Source organism: Mercenaria mercenaria, chromosome 9 (assembly GCF_021730395.1).
Source record: "Mercenaria mercenaria strain notata chromosome 9, MADL_Memer_1, whole genome shotgun sequence".
Classification (NCBI taxonomy): Eukaryota; Metazoa; Mollusca; class Bivalvia; order Venerida; family Veneridae; genus Mercenaria; species Mercenaria mercenaria.
The window spans coordinates 3,207,451-3,234,762 of NC_069369.1; the positions used below are offsets into that span (position 1 = coordinate 3,207,451).

The 27,312-nt window shown below is 36.6% G+C and overlaps 2 protein-coding genes and 1 long non-coding RNA gene across 4 annotated transcripts; 1 reads left to right on the top strand and 2 right to left on the bottom strand.

The window, feature by feature from the left end:
• Positions 1-11,875: 11,875 nt before the first annotated feature.
• On the bottom strand, positions 11,876-25,287 carry LOC123546365 (uncharacterized). 2 transcript variants are annotated; one of them, XR_006685479.2, is made up of 4 exons: positions 25,200-25,287; positions 13,304-13,382; positions 12,449-12,677; positions 11,876-11,964 (listed from the first exon to the last, which is right to left on the bottom strand). It is a non-coding gene; the product is annotated as an uncharacterized LOC123546365 (long non-coding RNA). The 2 variants fall into 2 exon arrangements; XR_008372291.1 differs by lacking the exon at positions 25,200-25,287 and having other exon boundaries at positions 13,304-13,991.
• LOC123546363 (caspase-7-like) lies at positions 20,894-23,901 on the bottom strand. Its single transcript, XM_045332567.2, has 2 exons — positions 23,391-23,901; positions 20,894-22,425 (listed from the first exon to the last, which is right to left on the bottom strand). The coding sequence occupies exons 1-2, from the start codon at positions 23,700-23,702 to the stop codon at positions 21,637-21,639; spliced, it is 1,101 nt and encodes a 366-aa protein (XP_045188502.2). The 5' UTR covers positions 23,703-23,901; the 3' UTR covers positions 20,894-21,636.
• On the top strand, positions 24,629-27,312 carry LOC123546364 (caspase-3-like). The gene is made up of 2 exons (XM_053550712.1): positions 24,629-25,084; positions 26,214-27,312. Exons 1-2 carry the CDS (start codon positions 24,941-24,943, stop codon positions 27,045-27,047), a joined length of 978 nt encoding a protein of 325 aa, XP_053406687.1. The 5' UTR covers positions 24,629-24,940; the 3' UTR covers positions 27,048-27,312.

Sequence of the window (27,312 nt, forward strand, 5' to 3'; positions counted from 1 at the left end):
TTAGATCTTTTTTTCATTTCGGACGACGACGACGATGGAATACGGATACATTGCGATCAGATTAGCTCATCTTTTCAACTTTGTCGCAGATGCGCAACTTATAATATTGAAAAACGTTTCAGGAAAGTTTTATGACGCGAGATCAAATTCTTTTTGCGATATGCATAACAAAACATATCTCTGGCGAACAGACGGACGGAAAGACAAATCCAAATCTTATCCTGTGCGGTGACATAATAAGCCAGACCTTACCATCATTATAGGAATGTTTCCTACCACACATAAATTAAAATTATTATGTTGAGACGGTCCCCTTGAAAACTCGATCGTCATATGTGTTCACAGTCCACGTAGACTTAATTCGCAAATGTCTATTTGGGCCAATCAGAAACACGTTCCAGTCAAAGCACACCTCTGTTAGGGTATAGATGAGTGGATGAATTACAGTGAAGTCATTCTGTATTCACACATCAAGGATTCAACTTATAATTTATCCCTGAAAAAAAAGCTGTTGCAGCTACACTGTCTGGGCAGATAAATTATATAAAAAGACGTTTGAGACTAAAGAAGAGTTGCAGTATTGTAACTAGGTTTCGAGCGTTAACGCCAGTGCATAGAAATTAAACCTTTACGGGATAGACTATAGAAAATATAGGCTGATCATCGGAAATCTGAGACAGAGACGTTTGGTTTGGTAATCGTCTGAGTCAGTAAGAGAACGAGGTTCAACGTTTATCGCTGAAGTACAGCCAAAGCTAATGCTATATTTTATAGCATATAAGCACTGAGCATTTGAGAGTTAGGGCAATCATACTGAGTTCAGCTTCATATAAGAGAACACCGGCTGAACATCTATGCGAAAGGACACTCGTATGTTGTCGATTCATTGGCGGACAGGAACTTCAAAGAAGGTTAAATACAGTATTCCTAGCCTATAGGAGTTTGAGCTGATTATCATTAGTTTAAGGTTGTTTGTTTGAAACATTGAGTGATTCGCCTGATCCCTGAAATCATTACAGTCATGAATCATTTAGGCGAGGTAGCCAGAGAATAAAAATATTTATAAGGTACTGTGTATGGTCTCACAGCTCTACGTTTTAACATAGCACAGTCACCATAGCGATTGGATACATTACATTGTTCAAGATACTAAAGGCGTAAGCATTTTCCTGTGTCATATAACTGGTATCCTGATATTTACATATGCTATGTTGAAGTGTTGTTATGATATAAATTTCTATGCTATTGCGAATCGTACTTTGGTAAAATGTATTCAATTAATGTTTTTTTAAGGTTATGACACACTTAATAGCTGTTCTTTTTTTATTCTTTATAACATTCACATATTTCCAATGGCTATTTTAAATGTCTGTAAGTTATATTTTCTTGCAGAATATTGTCAATACTGAAGCAGGGTTCATGCTTGATGCAGAAAAATATTTTCAGTCAAACACACAAACTGCAAAATTAGCTAAACAATGAGATCCCAAACTACAGTGGTAGTGTATGATCTAAGTCAACATGACACATTCTGTAGTGTTGCTATTTTATTATGAAAATGCTACCTACATGTCAAGCATAGATCTGTCATTTGATTTCAGCAAATATTGCAAAGAAAATAAGGAAAATAGCTCTAAAGAGCCAGATTTCAAATTTTGCCAACGTTCCCTTGTATGTTACAGCAGACTAAATAGCTGTTCTTCGTTATTCTATATATTCATATTTCCAATGGCTGCAGCACACATCAGGACCTACTTTAAATGTCTGTATCTTACATTCTCTTGGTGAACATTGTCAGTGCTGAATAAAAATCAGAAAAAAATGGGGGTCATGTTTGATGCAAGAAAAATATTTTTAGTCGAACCATTTTTAGCGCCATTTCTTTATTCGGGGTCTGTATAGTCTAAATGACCCTATGGCGGCCATTTTGGAATTGAGAAGCCATCTTGAATTTGTTTAGACTGAAGTTTGTGTGTTTTGAGATAAAATGTGTGTATCTTTTTTAATGCTGGTCATTTTTCACACTATTTGAACTTTGTGAAATGCTTAAACGGTTTTCCTGTTTAATGAAATTTAATGGCGGCCATCTTGGATTTTGGCGGCCATCTTGGATTTTTTTTAAATAGTCATAAGCTTAATTTTTTTGAGTTATAATTTTCTACTACCATGCAAAATTTCACTTTCTTAATAAAAATATTGACATCATTATGGGCCGATTCCAGAAATTCACAGTTTCAATCATATTTTTTAACTTTTTAGCCCCCAAAAAAATGCATTTTGCACCATGATAACTTTCTATACTTTTAATATGCTGTTACATACATATTGTGTAATGCTTTCACCAAAAATCAATTCTTTGCGAGTTTTTTCCCCTTTTTTCATAAATGGCCTTTACTAATGATCAGACAGGGTCTATGAGTAATAGGCCGCGCACATGCCATGAAAAAGTGAAGTCGATATTGTATAAAAAAGTAAAGAGGTATATATTAAGTGGTAACTTTTCAATGTCGCCCAGTATATATCTGTCTACAACTCCAAGCATATTTAATCGAATTTTGTTCCTTGCCGCGACCCTTTCGGAAATGCATATTTTTTTATACTTTTATATTTACAAATACACGCCATCGCGTTTTGAAAGTTGTTAAATCCCTTTATTCGTCTCTTACTTCTTGTGTTAGAGTTAATACTTGCTGTACTGACTGGTTTGAAGTAAAAAAAAAATGACCTACCTCATCATGACCTCAAAGGAAGTAGAACCAGACTTTTTAACATTTTCAGATACGGATACAACTTGTAGTATTTTAAATGTATGATACTTTATATATTACAAGAGGTTGTTGCTAATTCAATTTCTTATGATCTTACTATTATTACATTTGGTTGTCATGGATCTCTCTCTTTCTTTTAAAAGTTATTTATATCTTTTTGTAACTAAGCTGTAAGCTTCTTATAGGTATCAGCATCTCAGTTTCCTTTTTTTTTTTTACTGAGCTTTAATGCAATGTATCATTGTCTATTTTAGGTCGTAAATTATATCAGTTTTTAATTAACGATTAGCGACAACATCTTGATTTTAAAGTTGTAATTACATGTGAGAGGTAGACATAATGTAGTATGCAAAAGTCTCTTATAATTATAATGTATTGAATGACTGTGTACTGATGTGTTCTTTTCTTTTTTTTTTTTTTTTTTTTTTTTTTTTTTAAATATGCTAATTATTTTATGTAGCTGTATTGTATGTACACAGATGAGACTATGATAAAGACTTAATATTGATTATCGATTATCGACTGATTCAAGACAATTCAATTGTGTTGTTGATACAGTATTTGACAGCCCGACACCAGTTAGCGTTGTCGATCTCTCTCATGTTGTCAAGCTATTTACATTATGTCAAAGTACTGTCTACAAATCTGACATTTGTCTGTTCTGTATGGGAAAGCTATAGTTTCCGATCGTTGGACAAAAGTCTAAAATAACTTTCTATTATCTATCTTTTGTCTCTGAATACAAAGTGTATTAGTTTTGGTCTTTCAAACATCCTTCACGCTCAAGAAACGTATCATTATTTTAGGTTATATAGCAGTGATTCGGTCAAAAATGTGCCGTGGTGTAGTCGAAAGAAGTCCCTAATAAATAAATCCTAATTTTTCTATTTTGTGCACATTTGCGCGTAAACCGGGGCCAGTTGGCCATTATTTCACTCGTGGAATGAACTTTACATGAAATAAGGCTCTTTTCATGCTATTATTCGCATGTTTTCGAGTTGTTTTCTTAAAAACGAAAGTAGAGTGATTATTCTGCGGACCGCTTTATGAAATGCGGCAATATGAGGGTACCTGACTTCAGTTGACTTGCATTTCACTGCATACTATTCAACACCCTTATTTATTTTCGTTTCCTTGAAGCAAATGTATGGATATCTTGTGGAAAATAGGTTTAAACATATTTTATTGCTCCTTTTTTATAACATGTACAATGATATATATATATGCATATACAATTAATGATACCAAAAGTAGCAAAAGGGTTGAACCACGAGTTCTAACAACATCAATAGTTGTATAGCAGCTAGACGGTTACATACCAAAAAAGGAAGATTATAATAAACAGACCAATTGGAAAATAGGTCTACGACGGAGTGAAAATCTAGGAACTGTATCACAATTGTTCTGAAGTAGCTGAATTTTATGTGAAACAAAGAACAATTTCTTTTATTGGTATATAGCATTTAGCAAAATACTTCATTTTCAAAAATAAACTAACGCAGACTGCCCCTGAATAAAGAAAAGAGCTAAGGAAAATACATTGCAAAAGTAAAAAGGAAAACTTTATTTTGGATCATACCTACATCATAAACCTCTTCTGTAACTCGTTTAGATACATATACTAGTATCATATCTCCATAAGCAATATATGCTAAAGATTAAGAATATACCTCTATACTATTTTTCTTTCTTTCAGTTTGAAATGATATATCTGCGCTTAACATACATGTGCCGTGTTTTCGGCAGTATATTCATAAAGTTTACCTACAGAAACATGCGTTCTAAGACGTGGGCAGTTATTGGAATATGTATGATGGCTCTCAAAAGTGTAAGCTATGGTGGCTGATTTGTGCCATTTCGGTTTTACGTTTTGTCGCAGCGACACAACGACAAATGCTGTCATGTAGCTCCTACAAACGTTTCCCCGCCAAACGTCGCCCCGCCGAACGTCGCCCCGTGGCAAACGTTGCCCCGCCGAACGTCGCCCCTTGCCAAACGTTGCCCCGCCGAGCGCCGTCCTACAAAACTTCGTCTGTTCGCCCTCCGTATTGACATGATTGTATACATTTAACTGGAGATAAAAGGTGGCAGTAGATACGAATAGTTATGATAAATTTGTTACTCCACAACGAGGAAATTGCTCACTCTCTCCCTCCGCCCCCAATCCCACACAGACCCCCACCCATATTCACTAACCTTCAATCCATCAGTAAGTCCATAAGTGACACGATGTGTAACTCTTAAATAACAAGATCTTTCAAGACATATAGATAAAGGGCAAAATACGTTCTTCCTTACGTCCGTCCGTGCGTCCGTCTGTATATAACTTTTATAACTTTGCCGTATATTTGCAAAATGCTTTATGCTTACCTTAGTTAGACGGATCTCTATCTGAAAGGTCAATGTCACATTTGACTGAGGGGTTGGGCAAGGGTCATGCTCACAAGAATCCATCGCACTGAGGTAAGCAAATAGTATTTTCTATTAGAAGGACAGGCAGACAGACGGATAGGCGCACGCACGCATATTGCTCTCTATTTATCTATTTGTCATAAAATATCTTGTATTTTTAAAGTCAATGATAGACTTACTGATGGATTGAAGGTTGGGGTGGGGTAGAGGGGATGAGTGTAAGAATGAGCAATTCCCTCTGGTAACACTTCATTAGGGACTAACAACTATATCATCACTATTAAATCTTACTTACTCTGATCTCCAATTTAATTAATACAATAATGTTATTCCAGAAGGCGAAAAGAGAAGGCGAAAAGACGACGTTTGTCGGGGCGACGTTCGGTGGGGCGACGTTGGACGGTGCGACATTTGGCGGGGCCGTGTTTGTCGGGGCACCAAAACGACTTTCGTCGTTGTGTCGCTGCGACAGAACAAAACGGCATAAATCAGCCACCATAGTTAGACATGCACATAAATGATGTAGTGTAGCATGAATTTAGATTTTTTACATATCAGACCTTCTAGTAACATGTTAATGTGACTTACTACTGCCTACACTTACTACTGTCTACTAATTTTAAATTTTTTTCATCTGCCTCAAACGAATACTAGTTTTCTGACCAAACTAAGGATGCGAGTCCCTTTATTGAACTGCCCCAGCACGTACCGAGTCCCTTTAAAAATGTGCGATTGAATCCAGCTTGTACTGAACCCTTTTTACGTGTGAACTGACCCAACACGTAATGAGTCGTTATAAACATATTCGAGGACAAAACAGTACGTATCGAATCCCTTTAAACATATGTGAACTGACCAAGTACGTACCGAGTCCCTTTAAACATATGTGAATGACCTAGCACATACCGAACCATTTAAACATACATGAATGACCAAGTACATAGCGAATACCAGCACATATCGAATCCCTTTAAACATATATGAATGACCCAGCACGCACCGAATCCCTTTAAACATGTGTGAATTGACCCAGCACGTACTGATTCCCTTTTAACATATGTGAATGACTAGCACATATCAAATCCCTTTAAACATATTATGAATGAATGAACCCAACACATACCGAATCCCTTTAAACATGTGTGAATGAGCCAGCACGAATTGTGTTCCTTTCAACATATGTGAATGACCAGCACATTTTAAATCTGTTTAAACATATATAAATGACCCAGCACATACCGAATTCGTTTAAACATGTGTGAATTGACCCAGCACGAACCGAGTCTCTTTCAACATATGTGAATGTCCAGCACATATCGAATCCCTTTAAATATATTATGAATGACCCAACACATACCAAATCCGTTTAAACATGTGTGAATTGACCCAGCACGTACTGAGTCCCTTTCAACATATGTGAATGACCCAGTACATACCGAATCTCTTTCAACATAATTATGTGAATGACCCGGCACGTACTGAGTCCATTTAAACATATATGAATAACCCAACACACACTCTTCAAAGGTATATGAATGACGTACTGAGTCCATTAAAACATATGTGAACGACCAGCACATTTCGAATCCCTTTAAACATATGTGAAAGACCCAGCACGTACCAAGTCCCTTTAAACATATATGAATGACCTAGCACATACCAAATCCTTCTAAACATATATGAATAACCAGCACATACCGAATCCCTTTAAACATGTGTGAATTGACCCAGCAAGTACCAACTCCCTTTAAACATGTGTGAATTGACCCAGCAAGTACCAACTCTCTTTAAACATATGTGATTTGACCCAGTACAAACCGAGTCCATTTAAACATGTGTGAATTGACCAAACATTTAAATACAATGTATGTGTGAATTGATTCAGCACATACAGAGTCCCTTTAAACATGTGTGAATTGACCCAGCACAAACCAAACCACTTTAAACATGTCCCAGCATATACCGAATCCCTTTAAAAATGACCCAGCACATACCGAATGACCCAGCACATACCGAATCCCTTTAAACATATATGAATGTCCCAGGATATACCGAATCCCTTAAAAATGACCAAGCAAATACCGAATGACCCAGCACGTACTGAGTCCCTTTAAACATATATGAATGACCCAGCACGTACTGAGTCCCTTTAAACATGTGTGAATGACACAGCACGTACTGAGTCCCTTTAAACATGTGTAAATGAGCAAACACGTACTGAGTCCCTTTAAACATGTGTGAATGACACAGCACGTACTGAGTCCCTTTAAACATGTGTGAATGAGCCAGCACGTACTGAGTCCCTTTAAACATGTGTAAATGACACGGTACGTCCTGAGTCCCTTTAAACATGTATGAATGAGCAAGCACGTACTGAGTCCCTTTAAACATGTGTGAATGAGCCTGCACGTACTGAGTCCCTTTAAACATGTATGAATGAGTCAGCACGTACTGAGTCCCTTTAAACATGTGTGAATAACAAAGCACGTACGGAATCCCTTTAAACATATATGAATGACCTAGCACGTACTGAATCCCTTTAAACATGTGTGAAGTGACCCAGCACATACCGAGTCTCTTTAAACATGTGTGAATTGACCCAGCATTTAAATTCAATGTATGTGTGAATTGACCTAGAACATACAGAGTCCCTTTACACATATGTGAATTGACCCAGCACAAACCGAACACCTTTAAACATATAGTACTGAGTCTCTTCAAACATGTGTGTATGAGTACCTTTAAACATGTGTGAATGAGCCAGCTAGCACTGAGTCCCTTTAAACATGTGTAAATGAGCCAGCATGTACTGAGTCCCTTTAAACATGTGTGAATTGACCCAGCACGTACTGAGTCCCTTTAAACATGTGTGAATGATCCAGCATGTACTGAGTCCCTTTAAACATGTGTAAATGACCCAGCACGTACTGAGTCCCTTTAAACATGTGTGTATGAGTCCTTTTGAACATGTGTGAATGAGCCAGCACGTACTGAGTCCCTTTTAACATGTGTGAATGAGCCAGCACGTACTGAGTCCCTTTAAACATGTGTGAATGAGCCAGCACGTACTGGGTCTCTTTAAACATGTGTGAATGAGCCAGCACGTACTGAGTCCCTTTAAACATGTGTGAATAATCCAGCACGCACTAAGTCCCTTTAAACATGTGTGAATGACCCAGCACGCACTGAGTCCCTTTAAACATGTGTGTATGAGTCCCTTTAAACATGTGTGAATTTGCCAGCACGCACTGAGTCCCATTAAACATATGTAAATGAGCCAGCACGTAGTGAGTCCCTTTAAACATGTGTGAATTGACCCAGCACGCACTGAGTCCCTTTAAACATGTGTGAATGACCCAGCACGTACTGAGTCCCTTTAAACATGTGTGTATGAGTCCCTTTGAACATGTGTGAATGAGCCAGCACGTACTGAGTCCCTTTAAACATGTGTGAATGAGCCAGCACGTACTGAATCCCTTTAAACATGTGTGAATGAGTCAGCACGTACTGAGTCCCTTTAAACATGTGTAAATGAGCCGGCACGCACTGAGTCCCTTTAAACATGTGTGAATGACTCAGCACGTACTGAGTCCCTTTAAACATATGTGAATGACCCAGCACGTACTGAGTCCCTTTAACATGTGTGAATGAGGCAGCACGTACTTAATCCCTTTAAACATGTGTGAATGAGCTAGCACGTACTGAGTCCCTTTAAACATTTGTGAATGAGCCAGCATGTACTGAGTCCCTTTAAACATGTATGAATGACACAGCACGTCGGAATCCCTTTAAACATGTGTGAATGAGCCAGCACGTACTGAGTCCCTTTAAACATTTGTAAATGAGTCAGCACGTACTGAGTCCCTTTAAACATGTGTGAATTGACCCAGCACGCACTGAGTCCCTTAAACATGTGTGAATGACCCAGCACGCACTGAGTCCCTTTAAACATGTGTGTATGAGTCCCTTTAAACATGTGTGGATTGACCCAGCACGTACTGAGTCCCTTTCAACATATGTGAATGACTAGCACATATCAAATCCCTTTAAATATATTATGAATGATAGAACTCAACACATACCGAATCCCTTTAAAGATGTGTGAATGTGCCAGCACGTACTGATTCCCTTTAAACATGTGTGAATGAGGCAGCACGTACTGAGTCCCTTTAATATGTGTGAATGACCCAACACGTACTGAGTCCCTTTTAATATGTTTGAATGACCCAGCACGTACTGAGTCCCTTTAAACATATATGAATGAGTCCATTTAAACATTTGTGAATTAACAGAGCACGTCCCATCAACACGTATACTACATAATGCTTCCGATATCCGGAGTGTTACTTTTTAACTGGATTTCTAATTGTCCGGAATAAGCTATAATGTTGACAGCATACTGTGTCAGATGGACATAGCAGTCAAAATGTTTTTATGTTTGTCCGGAGTCAGGAATATGTATTTTTATTTGTATTCTAATGACTGGAGTTATACGTTATGTTTGTTGTAAGTCTTATAACATTTCCAGTTGTAAGGCCTATAATTTTCTCTGATAAATACTCGATTATCCGGAATATAGATTTGACTATCAAACTTACGATAGCATTACCAATAATAGTCGCAAGTAACATTCTTACTAGCAGCTTCTCAGCTGATACATTTCTGGAAGTATTTTCTTGTGTATTCAAAAAGATTGCTTCCTTATTTCAACATGTAGAAAACACTGTTCTATAATCGAAAATGTTCCGTCAAACCATCTTTACTAGCCACCAAGAGCTGTGGATTGGTGGGGGCGGGACAAACAACACAAAGACACGATAGCAGGATGCGATTGCACGATAAAACAGTAAGAAAGGGTGATATGAATGTAACACTTCCGCATCGTGTTCTCACGTCTTCATATCGTGTTCTCACGTCTTCATATCGTGTTCTAAAGTCGTTGAAATCAGTATTTTCCTTTCAAGCATTTCTATTACGTTTTTAATACGTTTTGACAAAGTTCTGGCCGCATCAAAATACGCCATATAACGTAAGAAATCGTATTAATACTCCAACTAACCACAGTCCTGGCATTGTACCATATCTATATATAGACATAGGGGCCATGTTGTCCTAAAATCTCGTAAGGTCTTGCTTTCAGAATTCTCATAAAGGATAAGATACATGTAATATTCCTCTCGAGTATCATTAAAAAGTCTTAGAAACAACAGAATTAGATTTAGGGATTTAATTTTGATTTTAAAGCTCCACACAAACCTTAATCATGCACAACAGAAGTTTGTTTTATTTTGTTCCGTGACAGTAGGAAAGATGAGACTTTGGTTTTGCAATAACAAAATGTTGAGTGGCAATTTGAGTTAAACACTTGGGCTTTAGCTATCTTAAAGTTTTTATTAAAGTAATGCTGCTGTATACACAGTAATTCGTATGTTTAGTTGGGACGCATTTCGTATCCTCAGTATGAAAACTTGGCAAAGAAAAAATTCAAGCCGTTTTTCCGTTAATTAAACGAGTTTGTGCTATATTTTTCAAAGAAACAAAAAATTGAGAATGTGGTTTGTCTTCAATTTTTCCATCATTTTAAAAATAAAAGTGACAAATACTGTCTACGGCCGTAGACCTTTATATAATCGATAAAGATGTAAGTTTTATTGCTGTAAATTGGAAAACAAACAAATGAGAAAAAATAAACTGATTTTTTATCGCTTTTTAACGTGGTGCCAAAACAAACGTGCATGATAATGTTTGGGACGTCACAGCTAAAAAGTTTCAGTTATAACCAAGAAAACAGTTATACACTCATGCCGGGGATATAGAGAATCCATCATTGGTCTTCGGTTAAGATCAGAAAATCCCAACCCGAGGGCGCACCGCTCAAGTCTTAAACGAGGCTGAGCCGAGTTTAAGACTTGAGCGGTGCGCCCGAGGGTTGGGATTTACGATCTTCACCGAACACCAATTATGGATTCTATTTCTCACTTACCACAACAGAAACAATAAAAACAAGCATAAAAATATGAAACTACTTAAAACGCGGGAAATTGGCGTCCGTAAGCAGAAGTGACGTCGTAACATTTCAGTGACGCACAATAACAAAGCTCCGCTTTAGTTTTATCGTTTGTAGCGTAACGGTACGTTCTTATCATAAAGTAATGAATTTTGAATCGAGAAATACACTATAAGGAACGGAGAGAAAAGATAAAGGTACCTGATTTTTAATTATTTTACATAAATAATATGTATATTCAGTGCATGAAGTAGTCCGTCACAGGAGTGTGGGATAACCCATGTGAGATAAGTTTTTCTAGCACTTCTAAAAATAGAGATTTTTCTGTCCGATAAGTGAGAAAACTTCTACTTAATGTGATATAAAAAAAATGTACGCGGGTTATCAAAACATTACAAAGTGCTACTCCACTTTAAACTTCCAAACATGCCGCAAATGAGTTACTACATTAGAAAAACTGAATAGAAGTAGCAGATGAAGTTGTACACATACAAGGAGTCGGGGTGAACCTATGTTCTCTGGAACAGTCTTAGCACAATTACATCACCAGTATGACTATCATGAAGTCCAAATGGAGAACAAAAGTGTGTTATTTTTTTGTGGTTAGTCTTTAGTTAAACATATATCCTGAATTATATTTTTGTCGCAACAATTAATCCGTTACCCGGAGTAAAAACAGACAAATATCTAGATTGTAAAATAATTTATTACTGAAACTAATGGATCACATATTGTGTCAAACAGCTGTTCATACGTCGCTTCTTTGGCAAGGAGATACTGAAATAAAATAATTGTAAATGCTGACAGTAGCGGAAATCGGGAAACTAACTTAGAACGTGTGCCTTTACATTTCATGGTTTTCTCACTTAAATACACATGTATTATTTTAATTGTAAATACAAGAAAATAAAAGCCTCTCTGTTATATAATAAAAATATGTTATAAAAATACCTTTATAGAATCAGCGAATGCTAAAGTATAAAACAATATGAATATCAAAGGGGATCGCCGCATCAGATAAATTTGGAATAAACATCCACTTGTTATCAACAGAGATTCTCCAAATTTCAGATAATATTTATTCTTTGAGTCACATAGCAGTATTTTATAGGCTACAAAAGATTTAATCTTAGACATGTTAGATTGTTTCTATTTACTAGTTGTCAACTTTTAAAAATGCTTTTGTGATATTTTTCGAGGCATGCCCCTTTAACACAAATTAAGCGAGAAGAAAGTAACTTCGAAAAAAAAGTTCACATACCGATATGAAGCTGTCTCTGTGTCTTAAAACAGTGTACTGGCAAGTCCTAGTGTGCCTAGTGCTTGACCACCCGGGAGTCCTGAGCCAATGAGTGCAGCTGAGGTTAAAAGGGTGAGTGCATCACCACCAAATCCTCTTGGGCCGGGACCGGGACCATATCCTGGTCCGTACACTGGATAAGGGTGCACAGGGACTGGCATAATTCTTGGTCCAAATCCCTTCTTACGATCTGAAATTTAATGAGAAATGTTATATACGAATTCCGTCGCTTAAACGGGAATAGGTCAAGCCTCTCACCGGGTTTCTTTGATACAAAAGTGCCAAGTATATCTTGACAAATGCTGCATATATATTTAATAAATTGTTCTAAAAATAGCATTGATATGATATGATAAACTAAACTTTCGTACAATGAATGCAATACTGGAAACAGGTCTTTAGAAAAGGACATTGTATTTTTGTAACGTCGCCTGTCGTATAACCTAGACAGATGTACATTGTGTAAGCTTGATCAGCTGACGCCGGAATTATAAAAACATAGCACCTCCAACAATTATATCAGGCACGGGTTGGCACCTGGACAGAATTATCAACCTTCCTTCCGGAGAATGGATAGATTCCCCCTATGGACAGAACTACCAACCTTCCCTCCGGAGAATGGATAATTCCTCGCCTGGACAGAACTACCAACCTTCCCTCTGATTCCTCGCCTGGACAGAACCACCAACCTTCCTTCCGGAGAATGGATAGATTCCTTGCGTAGAAAGATTCTACAAAGACAGTCTCACCGCTGTGAGTGAGGCTTTTCGAAGTGACATTAAGAAATCCATCTGTAAATATGGTCTCTATACTTACGGAACATTGGGTAAGCGTTGGCAGATAAGTCCAGCACACATAGGGCAAGGAATACTGCAAGTAAAGCTCTCATCTTGTTCTGAAATGCGTTTAAATACAAAAGTGAAAAAGAATATAATAGTCAGTTTATATATACTTGACAGTGAAAAGACTCGGCACAGATGGAAGTCTATGCATATATTTATGATGTCCGTTAATTAATACTTTCCCAGTGGTTATAGAAAAATCATAAATTGTGAAGTCTGAATGTAATCTACTGTGTATTTCATATTCCAGCAGTTTATCATTTCCTCAGGGTACAAATGTCAAAATATGCTCATAAACTAATGCGTTTTTGTACTATTATATATTTCTTAATTTCAAAAATTACAACTGTTCAATCGTACAGTGAGATTGTAAGTGTATTAAAGAAGCGAACACGGTCTGTTTCTCTGACATCACTAAAATACTTTTGTATTTCCGATTTTGTTTTACAAAAATTTCCATATAATTTAACCGGAAGCAATGGTGTTTTTCACATAGCACAAATAATTTCCCCTGGCCGCCATTTTTGGGGTCATTAAATTCCTACCATAAAATCTGCTACATATTAGACAAGAATTTCTCACAATACTGTGACATTCTGTTGTTCTTGTTGTTGTTATTGTTGATTTGCTTAATGTACATATATTTTTACTACGTACATGTGTGAAGGGTAATGGCAAGTATTGTTATACATTTTTACTATATTTTGCTAATTTAATAAACTATCCCTCTTAGATATCTAGAATTTGACCACCGAAACGGCTGTCAGTTTTTCAAGGGTGCTTAATATAGCAAAAATCAGAAACAATCTATATCTGAGCCGCACCATGAGAAAACCAACACAGTGCATATGCGACCAGCATGTATCCAGACCAGCCTGCGCATCCGCAAAGGCTATTGCAATTAGAGAACAGCATGGATCATGGATGCGCAGGCTGGTCTGGATCCATGCTGGTCGCATATGCAGTATGTTGGTTTTCTCATGTTGCAGCTCATCGCAAAGTCGCAGATTTTCGGTTCAAGACTGTGTAAATAACTGTTCAACAAGCAAACATAGTGAAAAACATGTACTTATTGATCTTGAATTTGTTTTTGTTTTCCTAACTTTATTTTTTTTATTTATCCGTTATATTCTTGCCATGAAAAAAATTAGAGCATACCATACATATACACATACACACACATACACAATCTTCAATTTTATACTAAACATCTTCAAAATACCCCTTTACAATTAGAGCATACCATACATATACACATACACACACATACACAATCTTCAATTTTATACTAAACATCTTCAAAATACCCCTTTACAATTAGAGCATACCATACATATACACATACACACACATACACAATCTTCAATTTTATACTAAACATCTTCAAATACCCTTTACAATTAGAGCATACCATACATATACACATACACACACATACACAATCTTCAATTTTATACTAAACATCTTCAAAATACCCCTTTACAATTAGAGCATACCATACATATACACATACACACACATACACAATCTTCAATTTTATACTAAACATCTTCAAAATACCCCTTTACAATTAGAGCATACCATACATATACACATACACACACATACACAATCTTCAATTTTATACTAAACATCTTCAAAATACCCCTTTACAATTAGAGCATACCATACATATACACATACACACACATACACAATCTTCAATTTTATACTAAACATCTTCAAAATACCCCTTTACAATTAGAGCATACCATACATATACACATACACACACATACACAATCTTCAATTTTATACTAAACATCTTCAAAATACCCCTTTACAATTAGAGCATACCATACATATACACATACACACACATACACAATCTTCAATTTTATACTAAACATCTTCAAAATACCCCTTTACAATTAGAGCATACCATACATATACACATACACACACATACACAATCTTCAATTTTATACTAAACATCTTCAAAATACCCCTTTACAATTAGAGCATACCATACATATACACATACACACACATACACAATCTTCAATTTTATACTAAACATCTTCAAAATACCCCTTTACAATTAGAGCATACCATACATATACACATACACACACATACACAATCTTCAATTTTATACTAAACATCTTCAAAATACCCCTTTACAATTAGAGCATACCATACATATACACATACACACACATACACAATCTTCAATTTTATACTAAACATCTTCAAAATACCCTTTACAATTAGAGCATACCATACATATACACATACACACACATACACAATCTTCAATTTTATACTAAACATCTTCAAAATACCCCTTTACAATTAGAGCATACCATACATATACACATACACACACATACACAATCTTCAATTTTATACTAAACATCTTCAAAATACCCCTTTACTTGCCTACACTTACCTAAGATTTAAATAAAGACAATGCTACAGCTAGAAACAAAATAAGTAAAAGGTTTACCTTTATACACTCCGGAAACAGTCCTACGTACAGATTGTGCAAAAATATTTCTCGCAATATGCAAAACGTCGGGTCGGACAAGTATTTAAGGAGTTAGGGAGTAATTAATACCCTATATGTCAGACAATATGTCATATTTAATTATTCAATATCAATTGATAATGACGTCATAAAAGACAAACGATTTTGACAGAAGAAAGGTGCATGCGTCAGCACTTTTGTCGCGGACAAAAATGGACGTTAGACTTACGTAAATCTGACATTCTTATATGTCAAAAAATAAGGTATTTTTGCCCGGAAGCAGTTGCTAAATACTACATGCATAATCACACTTTCCTTGACATTTCATTAGATCATATAGTAGGTGGTATCTAAACAAAAAGTTTGCTTTAAATCTACAGTGTCGTTTTTTTCTGCATACGTTAACATTATTTTTATTTCTTTTTTTTTTAAATAATGGTTTTCAATATATCTGAGGTCTCATAGCTGTAGCAATTTCGGAGTATGTCCTTGAATATGTTATTAAAATCCAGGGGCCTTTTCTAAGATTTATCCCAAAGTCTCCTTTAAAACACAATTCTTCCAATTTTCTACTTAAAACGATAATTTGTTGTAGATCTGGGGACTGGCAACAAAAATACTAGCAGATGCATCAGGAACGCGTTCATTGCGTGCGCGCATGCGAGCGAGCGTGCGTGCGTATTTATGAAGCTTGTTTATAGCTGCCACAGGTAACTCATATAGCGTCTCAGTCTGGCTACCGACTAGATAATCATACCTTTGAGAAGAAAAGGGACATAATGATATGAAATTTGAATAGCTAATTATCTCCTGTGAACAAAACATAGGATCTGAACAGAGACTGATGGTGCCTCCGCAAGATGACTGTAAGTAAGTTTAGAGGATAGCAAAATACGGACAACGCTACAAGCGTTGCGTGACTATTATTCACATTTTAGGAAGTTTATGTAGAAAAGTGGAGAATGGCTTCAAACAGTGTTACCTCTGTACCTCTGCATATACTTTGATTTATTATCTTGTCTGAACTGTAACTGGCGTTTTATGATTATTACATCATACTGTTCTAGACACACACCTTCTAGTGCATATTTCAAGATTTTGCTTCGTGTTGGTTGTTCAGCGCTTGTTACATGCGACTGCTTGTCTCACGCGCTTCTACTAAGTTGTAGGTTTTGAGTCATATTTCGGTTTCAACAGACGATATTTTTATATTAAGGAATGTGATCAAAGTAACATCTTTTTCAGTGACTTATTTTGAGATATGAGGGAAATGTATCTGAACTCAAAAGACATATTACGGTTAAGAAATAAATATTAGTGTACTACTGTACTGTAACTGGAATTGAATGCAAATTCGTATGACCTATAACTGAAAGAAATATATCTTAGCCATGGTTCGTCACCGTCCGCAGGGGGGAAAACTTTGCACCACCGTTCTTGCACTTGACCAATGAAAGATTTTCCGTATATTCGGTACGAAAACGAATCTTTCTGTCTAAACACATATTTGGCAAATCTAAGGATGGCGTCATCGAATAGAAACATTGGACTTGTGTGTGCCCATTTGATTTTAATCCATGACATCAATCTCTAAAATTCGAAGCAAATACATTTTGTACTTGGGAGTACTGGCAAAAAAAATGAGTTCCGTAACAGGTGTCAAAATGCCATTATAAATTGTCTAGCAATTATACCGTAAATATAAACGGGCATATTTCTGTAATTATAATGTCATAAATGTTGTTTATCATTGTTACAACATACAATCTTTATACGTACCTGCAGGCAGATTTAAGCAACTTCATTGGACATGCACAGACAGTCATAAATAATGACCGATTGACTCATACATATATATGGTCAAATATCAAACCGAAGTTTTTGACGGGTCAAAGGTTGTGACGATGTTCTTTGCCTAATAATGAAATTCGCTCGTTTCTACATTTTAGACATTACTTTGTATTTTGTAACTTATTAACCTTGGGTCGAAACAATAGAATAAATGAACATCAAACAATTTGTTGAAATGTCATTGTATTATTTACAATATATTTTGTGTAATTGGAAAAATAATATACTAATGCATTGCACGATAAGAATATTCCATCCTGTGTCTCGTTAAGCCCACCGCATATAAAGAAATATTCAAATCATACCCGAAAGTACGATGTTGAAAAGTTGAAACAACAATACCCCATTGACGAGAAGTCATGACGATGATGATGAATAGTCGAAACTACGGCATGTTTAGTTGAGCGTCTCTGTACATTTTGTTTCTGTTTTCTAGTGTACACAACAAGTGTAAAATGTAACTCATAGAAAAAGAAGGCTTTAGACTTTGTAATGCACCTTTAAAGTTCCAGACTGTTTATATCATACATACATTATGTCCAGTTTTCAAAATTGAAACAGTATCTATGCTTTTTGTTTTGCTTTTGTTGGGCTAAAGGTCGCACCGACACAATTATAGGCCATATGGCGACTTTCCAGCTTTGATGGTGGAGGAAAGACCCCAGGTGCCTCTCTGTGCATTATTTCATCACGGGCGGACACCTGGGTAGAACCACTGAATATCCAGCTAGATAAACCAGCTATAGATAGCTTCCTCACATGAAGAATTCATCGCCCCGAGTGAGCGGCTGGAACCCGCATCAGTGAGGGGTAAGTGATTTTGAAGTCAGCGACCTTAACCACTCGGCCACGAAGCTCCCCTCACACAGTATCTATGAAAACATAAAATAAACATTGTGTGTGTATAAACGATATTGTTATATATCCGTCCTTATATTAATCGATGTTCATAGTTTGTACTTCTGACCGGTCTATATCTTGATACTAAATCTAGCTAGGCAAATTAGTCAAACCTTGAAGACAAAATATGAAAATTTACTTCTACTTAAGAAATGAAATATTTTTTTCGGTGTTCATGCTAAATGAACGACAGAACAGGATCGGCAAATCCATGAATCGCACTAGCGATTCATGTTAAATTTGCCAATCCTATTCTGTCGTTCATTTCGCATGAACACCGAACAAAAAGTTTCATTTCTTATATTTACATTGTATTTCCTTTCACTTTGTAAACAAGAATATATTAAAAATTGTACACATTTTGTTGCATTTAACGTTAAAAAGAGCTTCCCGGCCATTCTGTTCACCAGACGGAACAAATGCGACGTCATCTAAGGAACGTTCTCCCTGACTATATGCGGACGTCGTCAAAACAGCGGCCCGTGATCACTAAGCAGCGTTGGCGTATCTTTCGCGCCCTTTCCTTTTGTTGTTCATACGAAATGAACGTAAAAAAAAATTCAATGGACCAGAATGGGGCGAATGTAAATATTGTCATATAACAAAACTTTTACTGAATGATTTGCAAGTCAAAAATCAAAACTATTAATCCAAGGTACTTCGGACTTCGGGCAATAGTTTTGATTACTGACCGACAGTCCTTTCAAGAAGTGTATACTATAACCCATAGATATAGAGGATATCTGTTTGTTTCAAATATTTCACGAGTGAACACCAGATGCAATATGTTCACGAGTGGTATAGCCAAGAGTGAAAAATGTAAGATAAGGTGTTCATGAATTTTCTTTTTATTTCATGTTTTGACTAAATTTAGCCATTTTTATAGTGCCTAAGCTGTGAAAAATATATTTGACATTTTCACTGCGAAAATAACAGACATTTTTCTCTCTTTTTTTTTTCGATAATTCACTGGACCACATGTAATAAAACGCGATTCCCGCGCAAATGTGCGCACGGGTCCATTTTATGGTAGCTGATGGAACCCCAATTCGCGTTACTGATGTATTATGCAAGAAATAATCTGTTATGACCAATATTTGTATGACAAATCACCATGTCACATATGTCAAATATGTAATGTTATTTCAATTGTCTCCCTGTATACTATTGTGTTACTTTTTGACTTGAGTTTAATAAAGGTAATGGTGTTGTTGTTGACAAAATAGCTCAGTCGGGTAACATGCACACACTTTCTATAAAGCAAATGATCAAATAGTTAGATGGGACGTCGAGTCCTTTCAGATAATGTTTCTATTTTGTTTCCATTTGTTCGCTTCTTTTCTTGTTATGTTTATTTGCAAGTATTTACCAACGGTATTTTCATTGTATTCATCTATAAATTCAATTATTATTAAAGTTATATCATATTTCATTATACACTAAACTTTTCTCATCTGTCATATCGGCTGTGGATATATTTCTTCCTCTGAAGCTTGAGAAATTGTGTCATAGTTCCATGAATAAAACTGCGTCCGCCTGTACTGCAAAAGACAATATGGAACGCGACCGGTATGCCTTACTGAGCTATTTTGCAATCAAAAGAAGGTAAATGTTACGTTTTTTCTTTCTTTTGACAATTTACAAAAATGTTGCATTTTATTCTATTTATAGGTATGTTAGCGTTGGAGAATAGTACTGTAAGTAAGATTTTAATTACTACACATATATGTTGTTGAAGTCAACACAGTATGAAAATGTAGTACCAATAAAAACTGGAAAATTTATAACAGACATGACATTTAATCTGCATGCATGGTTAGTAGTCAAGTTAAATATATTTGATGTGTATTTTCTTGATTTAAATCAGTAAATTATGATAAGATATTTTAGAGAAAGAGCAGTGCTCAATCTTTAAGAGTACGTCTGTCTACGCAGGGCTGCCAGTGCCTCCAGTCTGTGTTAAATATAATATTGACGCGAGGTATCACTGAGAGGTGTGGCGAGCTGATACTGAGTCCACCTGTTTACTGATTTCCAAAATGTATGTGGTAGACTTTGTAAGATATAACAACAAATAGGCAAGCTTTTTACAATTTCTGATAGCTAAAAATAACCTTTGGTGGTTAAGTTAACGTCATACCGGCTCAATGATTATTGGTTATATGGCGACTTTCCAGCAAAACCCAAGGTGTCTCGGCGGGGTTAAACCACCGATCTTCCATAAACCACATGGATTGCTTCTTCAAATGAAAAATTCTATGTCCCAAGAGAAGCCCGAAACCACATCACTGAAGAGCAAGTGATTCGAGGCCAGCAACCCTAATCACTCGGCCATGGAGGCCGATTCGCTTATGCCGATGATAGTTGGCATGGGGTTTGCACATTTCATTGTCTCTAACTAATTACCGTCTTTAGCAACTGGTGTGAAGTAGCAGTAGAACAGTAGTTACTGCTGTTACTGGTCTACTGCTAACTTCACGCCCAAGTCGTTAATACGGCTTATACTCACACCGTTTCACTAACTCAGCCGGATACTGTGACCTGTGGAACATTAAATTTTACAATTGTATAAAATTCCAAGCTAACACAACTTTAATCATCTACAGCTGCTATTTTCTGCAGGATTCTGGAAATTCATTGAGTCGCTTAAGGCAAATCACACCAGGATCTATAATATTCGGATAATTTGTGTCAAGTCTTTACATAACAAAAAACGCCATGCGTGTGTAAGTAACCTATAACCTGGTATTATGGACCTCGGTATGTAATATATGCGTTATAATTGTGTGTCTGATGCATCGGCTACACGGTGTTAGCCCCAAGTGGGTAAGTGACCGGGATACTGACTTCTGTGACAGGACAAGCAATCACCTTAAACACGTTCTTCTTAAAGACATTTATGTACAATTATACATTTAGGTTAACAGCCGATTTAATGAACAAAAAAAAGTTAATTATTTTAAAAGGTAGTAATGCTGATTCTGAATGCCCCACTATCATTTAGGTACGAACGTTCTAAACAATGTGGGATGATATGGAGATCAACCCTATTTCGGAGTAAAATATAAATCTTTCGTCAGTTTAGAAGAGAATGATGGAATCTGTTTCTTCCGTGACTGACGACGATCCTTAGATTCAAACTCGAATGCAACTAACTTGTTCACTCGTGTCAGAAGTTTTCGTATTTCTAGCAGAGTTCCACATTCATCAAGCACACGAACAAGTGCTTGTATATACCATGATCCTTGCCTAGCATTACGCCAAGAATAATACCCATTTACTGTAGAATAGGAGATCAAAAAGTCTGCATCGTCTGGAATTGTAACTTCCACTTCCTCTTCCGGTAGCGCATTCATGCCTTGCGCATCTGCTACATTTACATTTATTCCATCGTCGAATTCTTCACCCCTGCACGACTGTACAAAAAATAACTTCGGTTTTCCCGCTAAACTTGTGCATCTACTTGCTTGAAATAATTCGAAAATCGTATTTAGTTTTAATATTCCGTCAGTACCGTGAATCTCGTTACTTCCCCCATGACTAAGGAAAACACCTGCAAAGCAGTCTGCATCGTTGTGGTCTTCATTCGCGGAATTTACAAAAGCAGACATTATCTGATTACATGTGACGTCATTGTGCCTTTCAACTTCGAACCCAAGTCTCTCGAGTCTGTTACAAATCCTTGTCATATCAACGTTAGTGCCCTTTCTCTGTGGGCTGTCTTTGAATTTTTCATTGTTGATGACAACAGCTTTACCTCGTCGGGGGAAGTCCATCTTGTAAACGTCTGCCAGAAGGTCTTTTCTTGTCAGCTTAGGTCGACGTCTTCGGTAGGCCTGAAAGGACAAAGGCATTTCCGGAATTTCACTTACGAAGCATGGTTGAAGTAACTATATTGTTTGTGAAATCTTTCTGAGAAACATTAATTTAGATGGACTGATGGACAGATGAATGAATAAACTCAAACAATAGAAATTCTTACGTGACTTCAGTGAGCTCAACAAAACAATTTCAAACACAAATATTGATGTAGAATGTATAGTTAGTTACACATTACAAAGTCCTACCAAGACAAAAAAAGTCATGTACCGAATAGACAGATGGTGAAAACTAATGATAAAATTTGACAGATGTAAGACGACACATGACCTAATTAAAAATGCTGCTATTTATACCTCTTAAAAAGGGCTCTTCTATATTGTAGTTTACAACTCATTTTAAACAATAAAAAGAATGACTTTTAACTTACTGTCTTTTTGTCTATAAGAATCCTTATTGTTTCAATCACTTAAGGTCATTCACTGCGGTGCAATTAAAAAAAAAAGCAGATCCCTTATTTTCACGTAAATGCTGAGGACTTATGAGCACATATAATGGAACCACAATTTTAAAACCAATTGCCACAGCCGTGACTTGTGTACTTTCATATTGTAAGGAAATGGACCTATGTTTAGACTTGCAGTAAACTGATAAGTTTTTGTTGATTTGATTTGTTGGGATTTAAGTTAAACCAGCACATTTTAGTACACATGACGGCTTATCAGTTTTTGTTGGTGGAAGAAAACCGCAGGTGCTCTCGGACAGTGTTTCAGACTCGCCGGCATTCTGAAAGTCAGCTGCCTGACTTCACCATACAAAATATTGTACAACCTAAGCGGGGTTTCGAGCCCATAGAAGTGAACAACAAGTGATTCGAAGACAGCGGAATCAATCTCCCGACCAACGAGGCTCCCAGACGTGTAAGCATAGTGACAGCTACATGTCAGAAATATGTTATGTAAACTAAAACGGATTGACATACCTGTTGTATTGCTTGAAGATACTCCTCGTTGTCGTCCAGGTCAATGATGTCTATGTTTGCGAAGGAACGGGGGTTTAACTGTCCGGCCAGTACTAAACCAACATCCTTTTCATCTTTTCCAGACGAGAGTTCAGTGTTTTCTATGTGTGTAACGTTGGTATGATTACGTATGTTTGAGTTTCCGTTGGCAGTACCCGTGTTTTTCCTTCCTTCATGATTGTCAGTCTCACCAACGGGTCCATCGACTGTGTCATACGTTCTAGCCGGACCATTTCCTGTCCCTGTACGCCCCGTCGACCCACAAACCCCCATAATCACAACATTATTACACAAAAATGTCACCCTACTTTCATTTTAAAATTCCATGTTCAGGTATTTTAAAATGCCTAAACTAATCAATACATTCGATCACTGGTCTTGACAACTGGTTAAACATTCTACACAAGGTAAGTTTATACCAATATAACAGGTCATAATAAACCAACGGATCATTATTGATCGGTAATTACTTTGCTTGTATCAATTTAACAAGGAACATGGTTTGAAAGAATCAATATCGTCGTTTCTTTAAAAAAATCATTTAAAAAAACCTGTTTATTTATTTAAGATTTACATAATAGCCGATCAAGGAAAGCCATTAAAACAATACTCAATGACGTTATGCAAGTTCCCCTAAGGCCTAAAAAATTGTTTGTTTCCGGTATCCCGACCTAAATTTTTAGCCCGACCCTAAATGTTTTTATGCCCTTGGAGATTTTTTTTCTTTTCATGCTTTAAACATGGTCAGTGATGTTAGAAATCAACTTACTGATGCTCTAAAGGCATAACCTTCTTATTTGTATTCATTTTTGACATAAAAATACTTTCCGCAAAGTCCCACTTAATAAATAAAAAAAATAAATAAAAAAAATACCGCCCTACCAACCTTAATTGTTTTAGCATGTTACCGGAAACGAACATGTTTTTGGTTATGCCTAATGTATTTTTGAAACATTTTAAATTTACTTGTGACAAATGTTTATAAAACAATATTGTATAAACAAAAACTTGAAACAATAAGTTTGTGATACTGTATTTGAAATATACGGGGTCAACTATATATTCCGCCCTTGTTTTGTATGACCTGTGTCATTTTATTTGTTAAGTTACCGTTGTATATCATATTTCTTTTGAAACACATGAAAGAGCACGATTATTCAACAATAATACATTCAAAATTACCCTAAACTATGTTGAGATACCGCAATCATTACATTCACATGCATATAACTTCATATTTGTGTACATGGTCAGTGAGATGTAATCTATTCTCTAGTTTACATTCTTCAACACGTTTATATACTCTTTTTTATATAGATTATATCTATGCTAAAAAATCAACTTAAACGCGTTGTGGATTGATAAACCTCACGTAGTGTTGATTAATATTTGATATCAAACTGTAAAAAGACGCGGAAGGAAAACAAACAAAAAGCAGGATAATAATTTAACATGTTATACAACTAACTACATGAATACTGAAATCAAAAAGTGGAATAATTTCAGACACAATGGCAAGTGATTCAGGTTTACGAGAGGATACCACAGACGCTAAAGGGTTCCTAGGATCTTTCGTGGGAAAGTTGATGTGTGGAACTGTGCGTTCTAAGGCCTTTATGGATATAAAGGATATTGAGGAAGAGGATATTCAGGAAGTAAGTCTGGTTTGTTTTTGTTGTTGTTGTTGTTGTTTTGGTTTAGCGCAGTTTTTCAACAGTAGTTCGAGTTGTTAACTTAACCAGTGTTCCTGGATTCTGTACAAATACTAACCTGTTTTCCGCAAGAAACTGCCAACTTTTCCACATGAATCAGAGGTGGAGGACGAAATGACTTTAGATACTGTAACAGTGTGTTATCAAATCGTCTCGGAGATAGCACGACCCCGTAAACCGTAAATTTCAACTCTCCCTATATCAGTATATAGTGGGCGGGTTTCAGGAAGTAAGTTACCAGATGAATGAGTCTTTGCAGTACAATCGTTTATCATATACTAGTATAACAGAAATATATTATACGGTACATAGATCTTTGAGTGTAGTGTTGCATTAAGTATCATCTGACCGTTTACGAGCTATTCATGTCATACTTACAGGTTATATTTATCAAATAACCAATGCAGCCAGATGTACGACGGCTCCAAGCTCAGATGTGCATGCACAACGAGGCCGTAAGCCAAAATGGTTAAATATCCAGACATCAAAGGCCTTGATTATTTGATTAATATAAATCAAATTATGTTAAAAATGAAATGTTTAATAGTACTCATAGCACATACATGTTTTTAAGTGAACCGCAGCAGGTACATACAATAGCTACAGCCATACTTCCACTAACTGTCCTCCGCAGCGGGTACATACAGTAGCTACAGCCATACTCTCACTAACTGTCCTCCGCAGCGGGTACATACAGTAGCTACAGCCATACTCTCACTAACTGTCCTCCGCAGCAGGTACATACAGTAGCTACAGCCATACTCTCACTAACTGTCCTCCGCAGCGATTCGAAGAAGATAACGAGTCCTCCACGTCTGTTTGATGCGGGGAAGTAGTCCATCTGTTGTGATGAATAAGTTAGTTCATGCAATTGGTTCAAAACCACTGATCTTAAACTCTCAGCTACGGAGGCCCCCATGGTCGTTACAGGTTATTTATGTCTACGTTCACGCAAGGGGGTTGACGTCAACGGCAGATAGATGGTTCTCTATCCTAACTCTGTTATGTTTTCCCATAGTTTTCCTTTACCTAGAAAAATATTCACACTTACTTTTTTTTCGTTTCGTTACAGGCCTACAAGAAGGTGCCACCTGCTTTCAAGCGAAAGGAATTGTTGTCTGACATGTACAAAATGGACTTCCCGCGCCGGGGAATTGCCGTCGTTATAAACAACAAGAACTTTTCACCAGAAATGGAAAAGAAAGGGTATGGGGTTCGAACCGGAACTGATGTTGATGCTACAAGAATTTGCAGCAGACTTAAAATGCTAGGGTTTGAAGTAGACCGTTACCATGACGCCACATGCAAGCAAATGAAAATGGCGTTCTCTGGCGCTGCAGCTAAAGATCACAGTGACGCTGACTGTTTTGTCGGTGTGATACTGAGTCACGGTGAAAAGGACAAAGTATTTGGCACAGACGGGCCCGTTGACACAAACGACATATTTCAGTATTTTAAGGGTTACAGCTGTAAATCATTAGCTGGAAAACCAAAAATATTCTTCATTCAGGCATGTCGAGGTCACCAGCTTGACGAAGGAGTGAATATGAATGTCGCAGATGCCAAACCATTTCAATATGAAGCAAAAGCAGAAGAAGAAGAAGAAATTCGAATTCCGAACGAGGCTGATTTCATAGTTTCGTATTCTACAGTTCCCGGATATTACTCTTGGAGGAATTCTGCAAATGGATCATGGTATGTGCAGGCGCTGGTGCATATCTTAGACAAATATGGTACGACTATGGAACTACAAAAGCTGCTCACACAGCTCAACAAAATGGTGGCTTATACCGACAAGTTCATGTCCAACACCTTGCAAACCAATCCCAGCATGCATGGAATGAAACAAATACCGTCATTTACATCTATGCTCACAAAGGATTTATACTTTGTACCGAAAAAATAAACGGCATAAAATAAACCAAGTGCTTCAAATTCGAAAGCAATCTACAACTATTAAATATAAAAAAACGATTCATTTATCCGTAGTAGTTAAGATATATTGAAGTAGAAGATGGAGATAACATTTTGTTTTCACCAAAATTACACTTTAAGTCTGTTTTTTTTTTTTTACATTTTTTTTTTTTTCTACATCTGTTTCTCATTATATTGTGCCAAAATGACAACGGTTTATATTACTAACTTAATAAATGTTTTCTTTGTCAAACTAG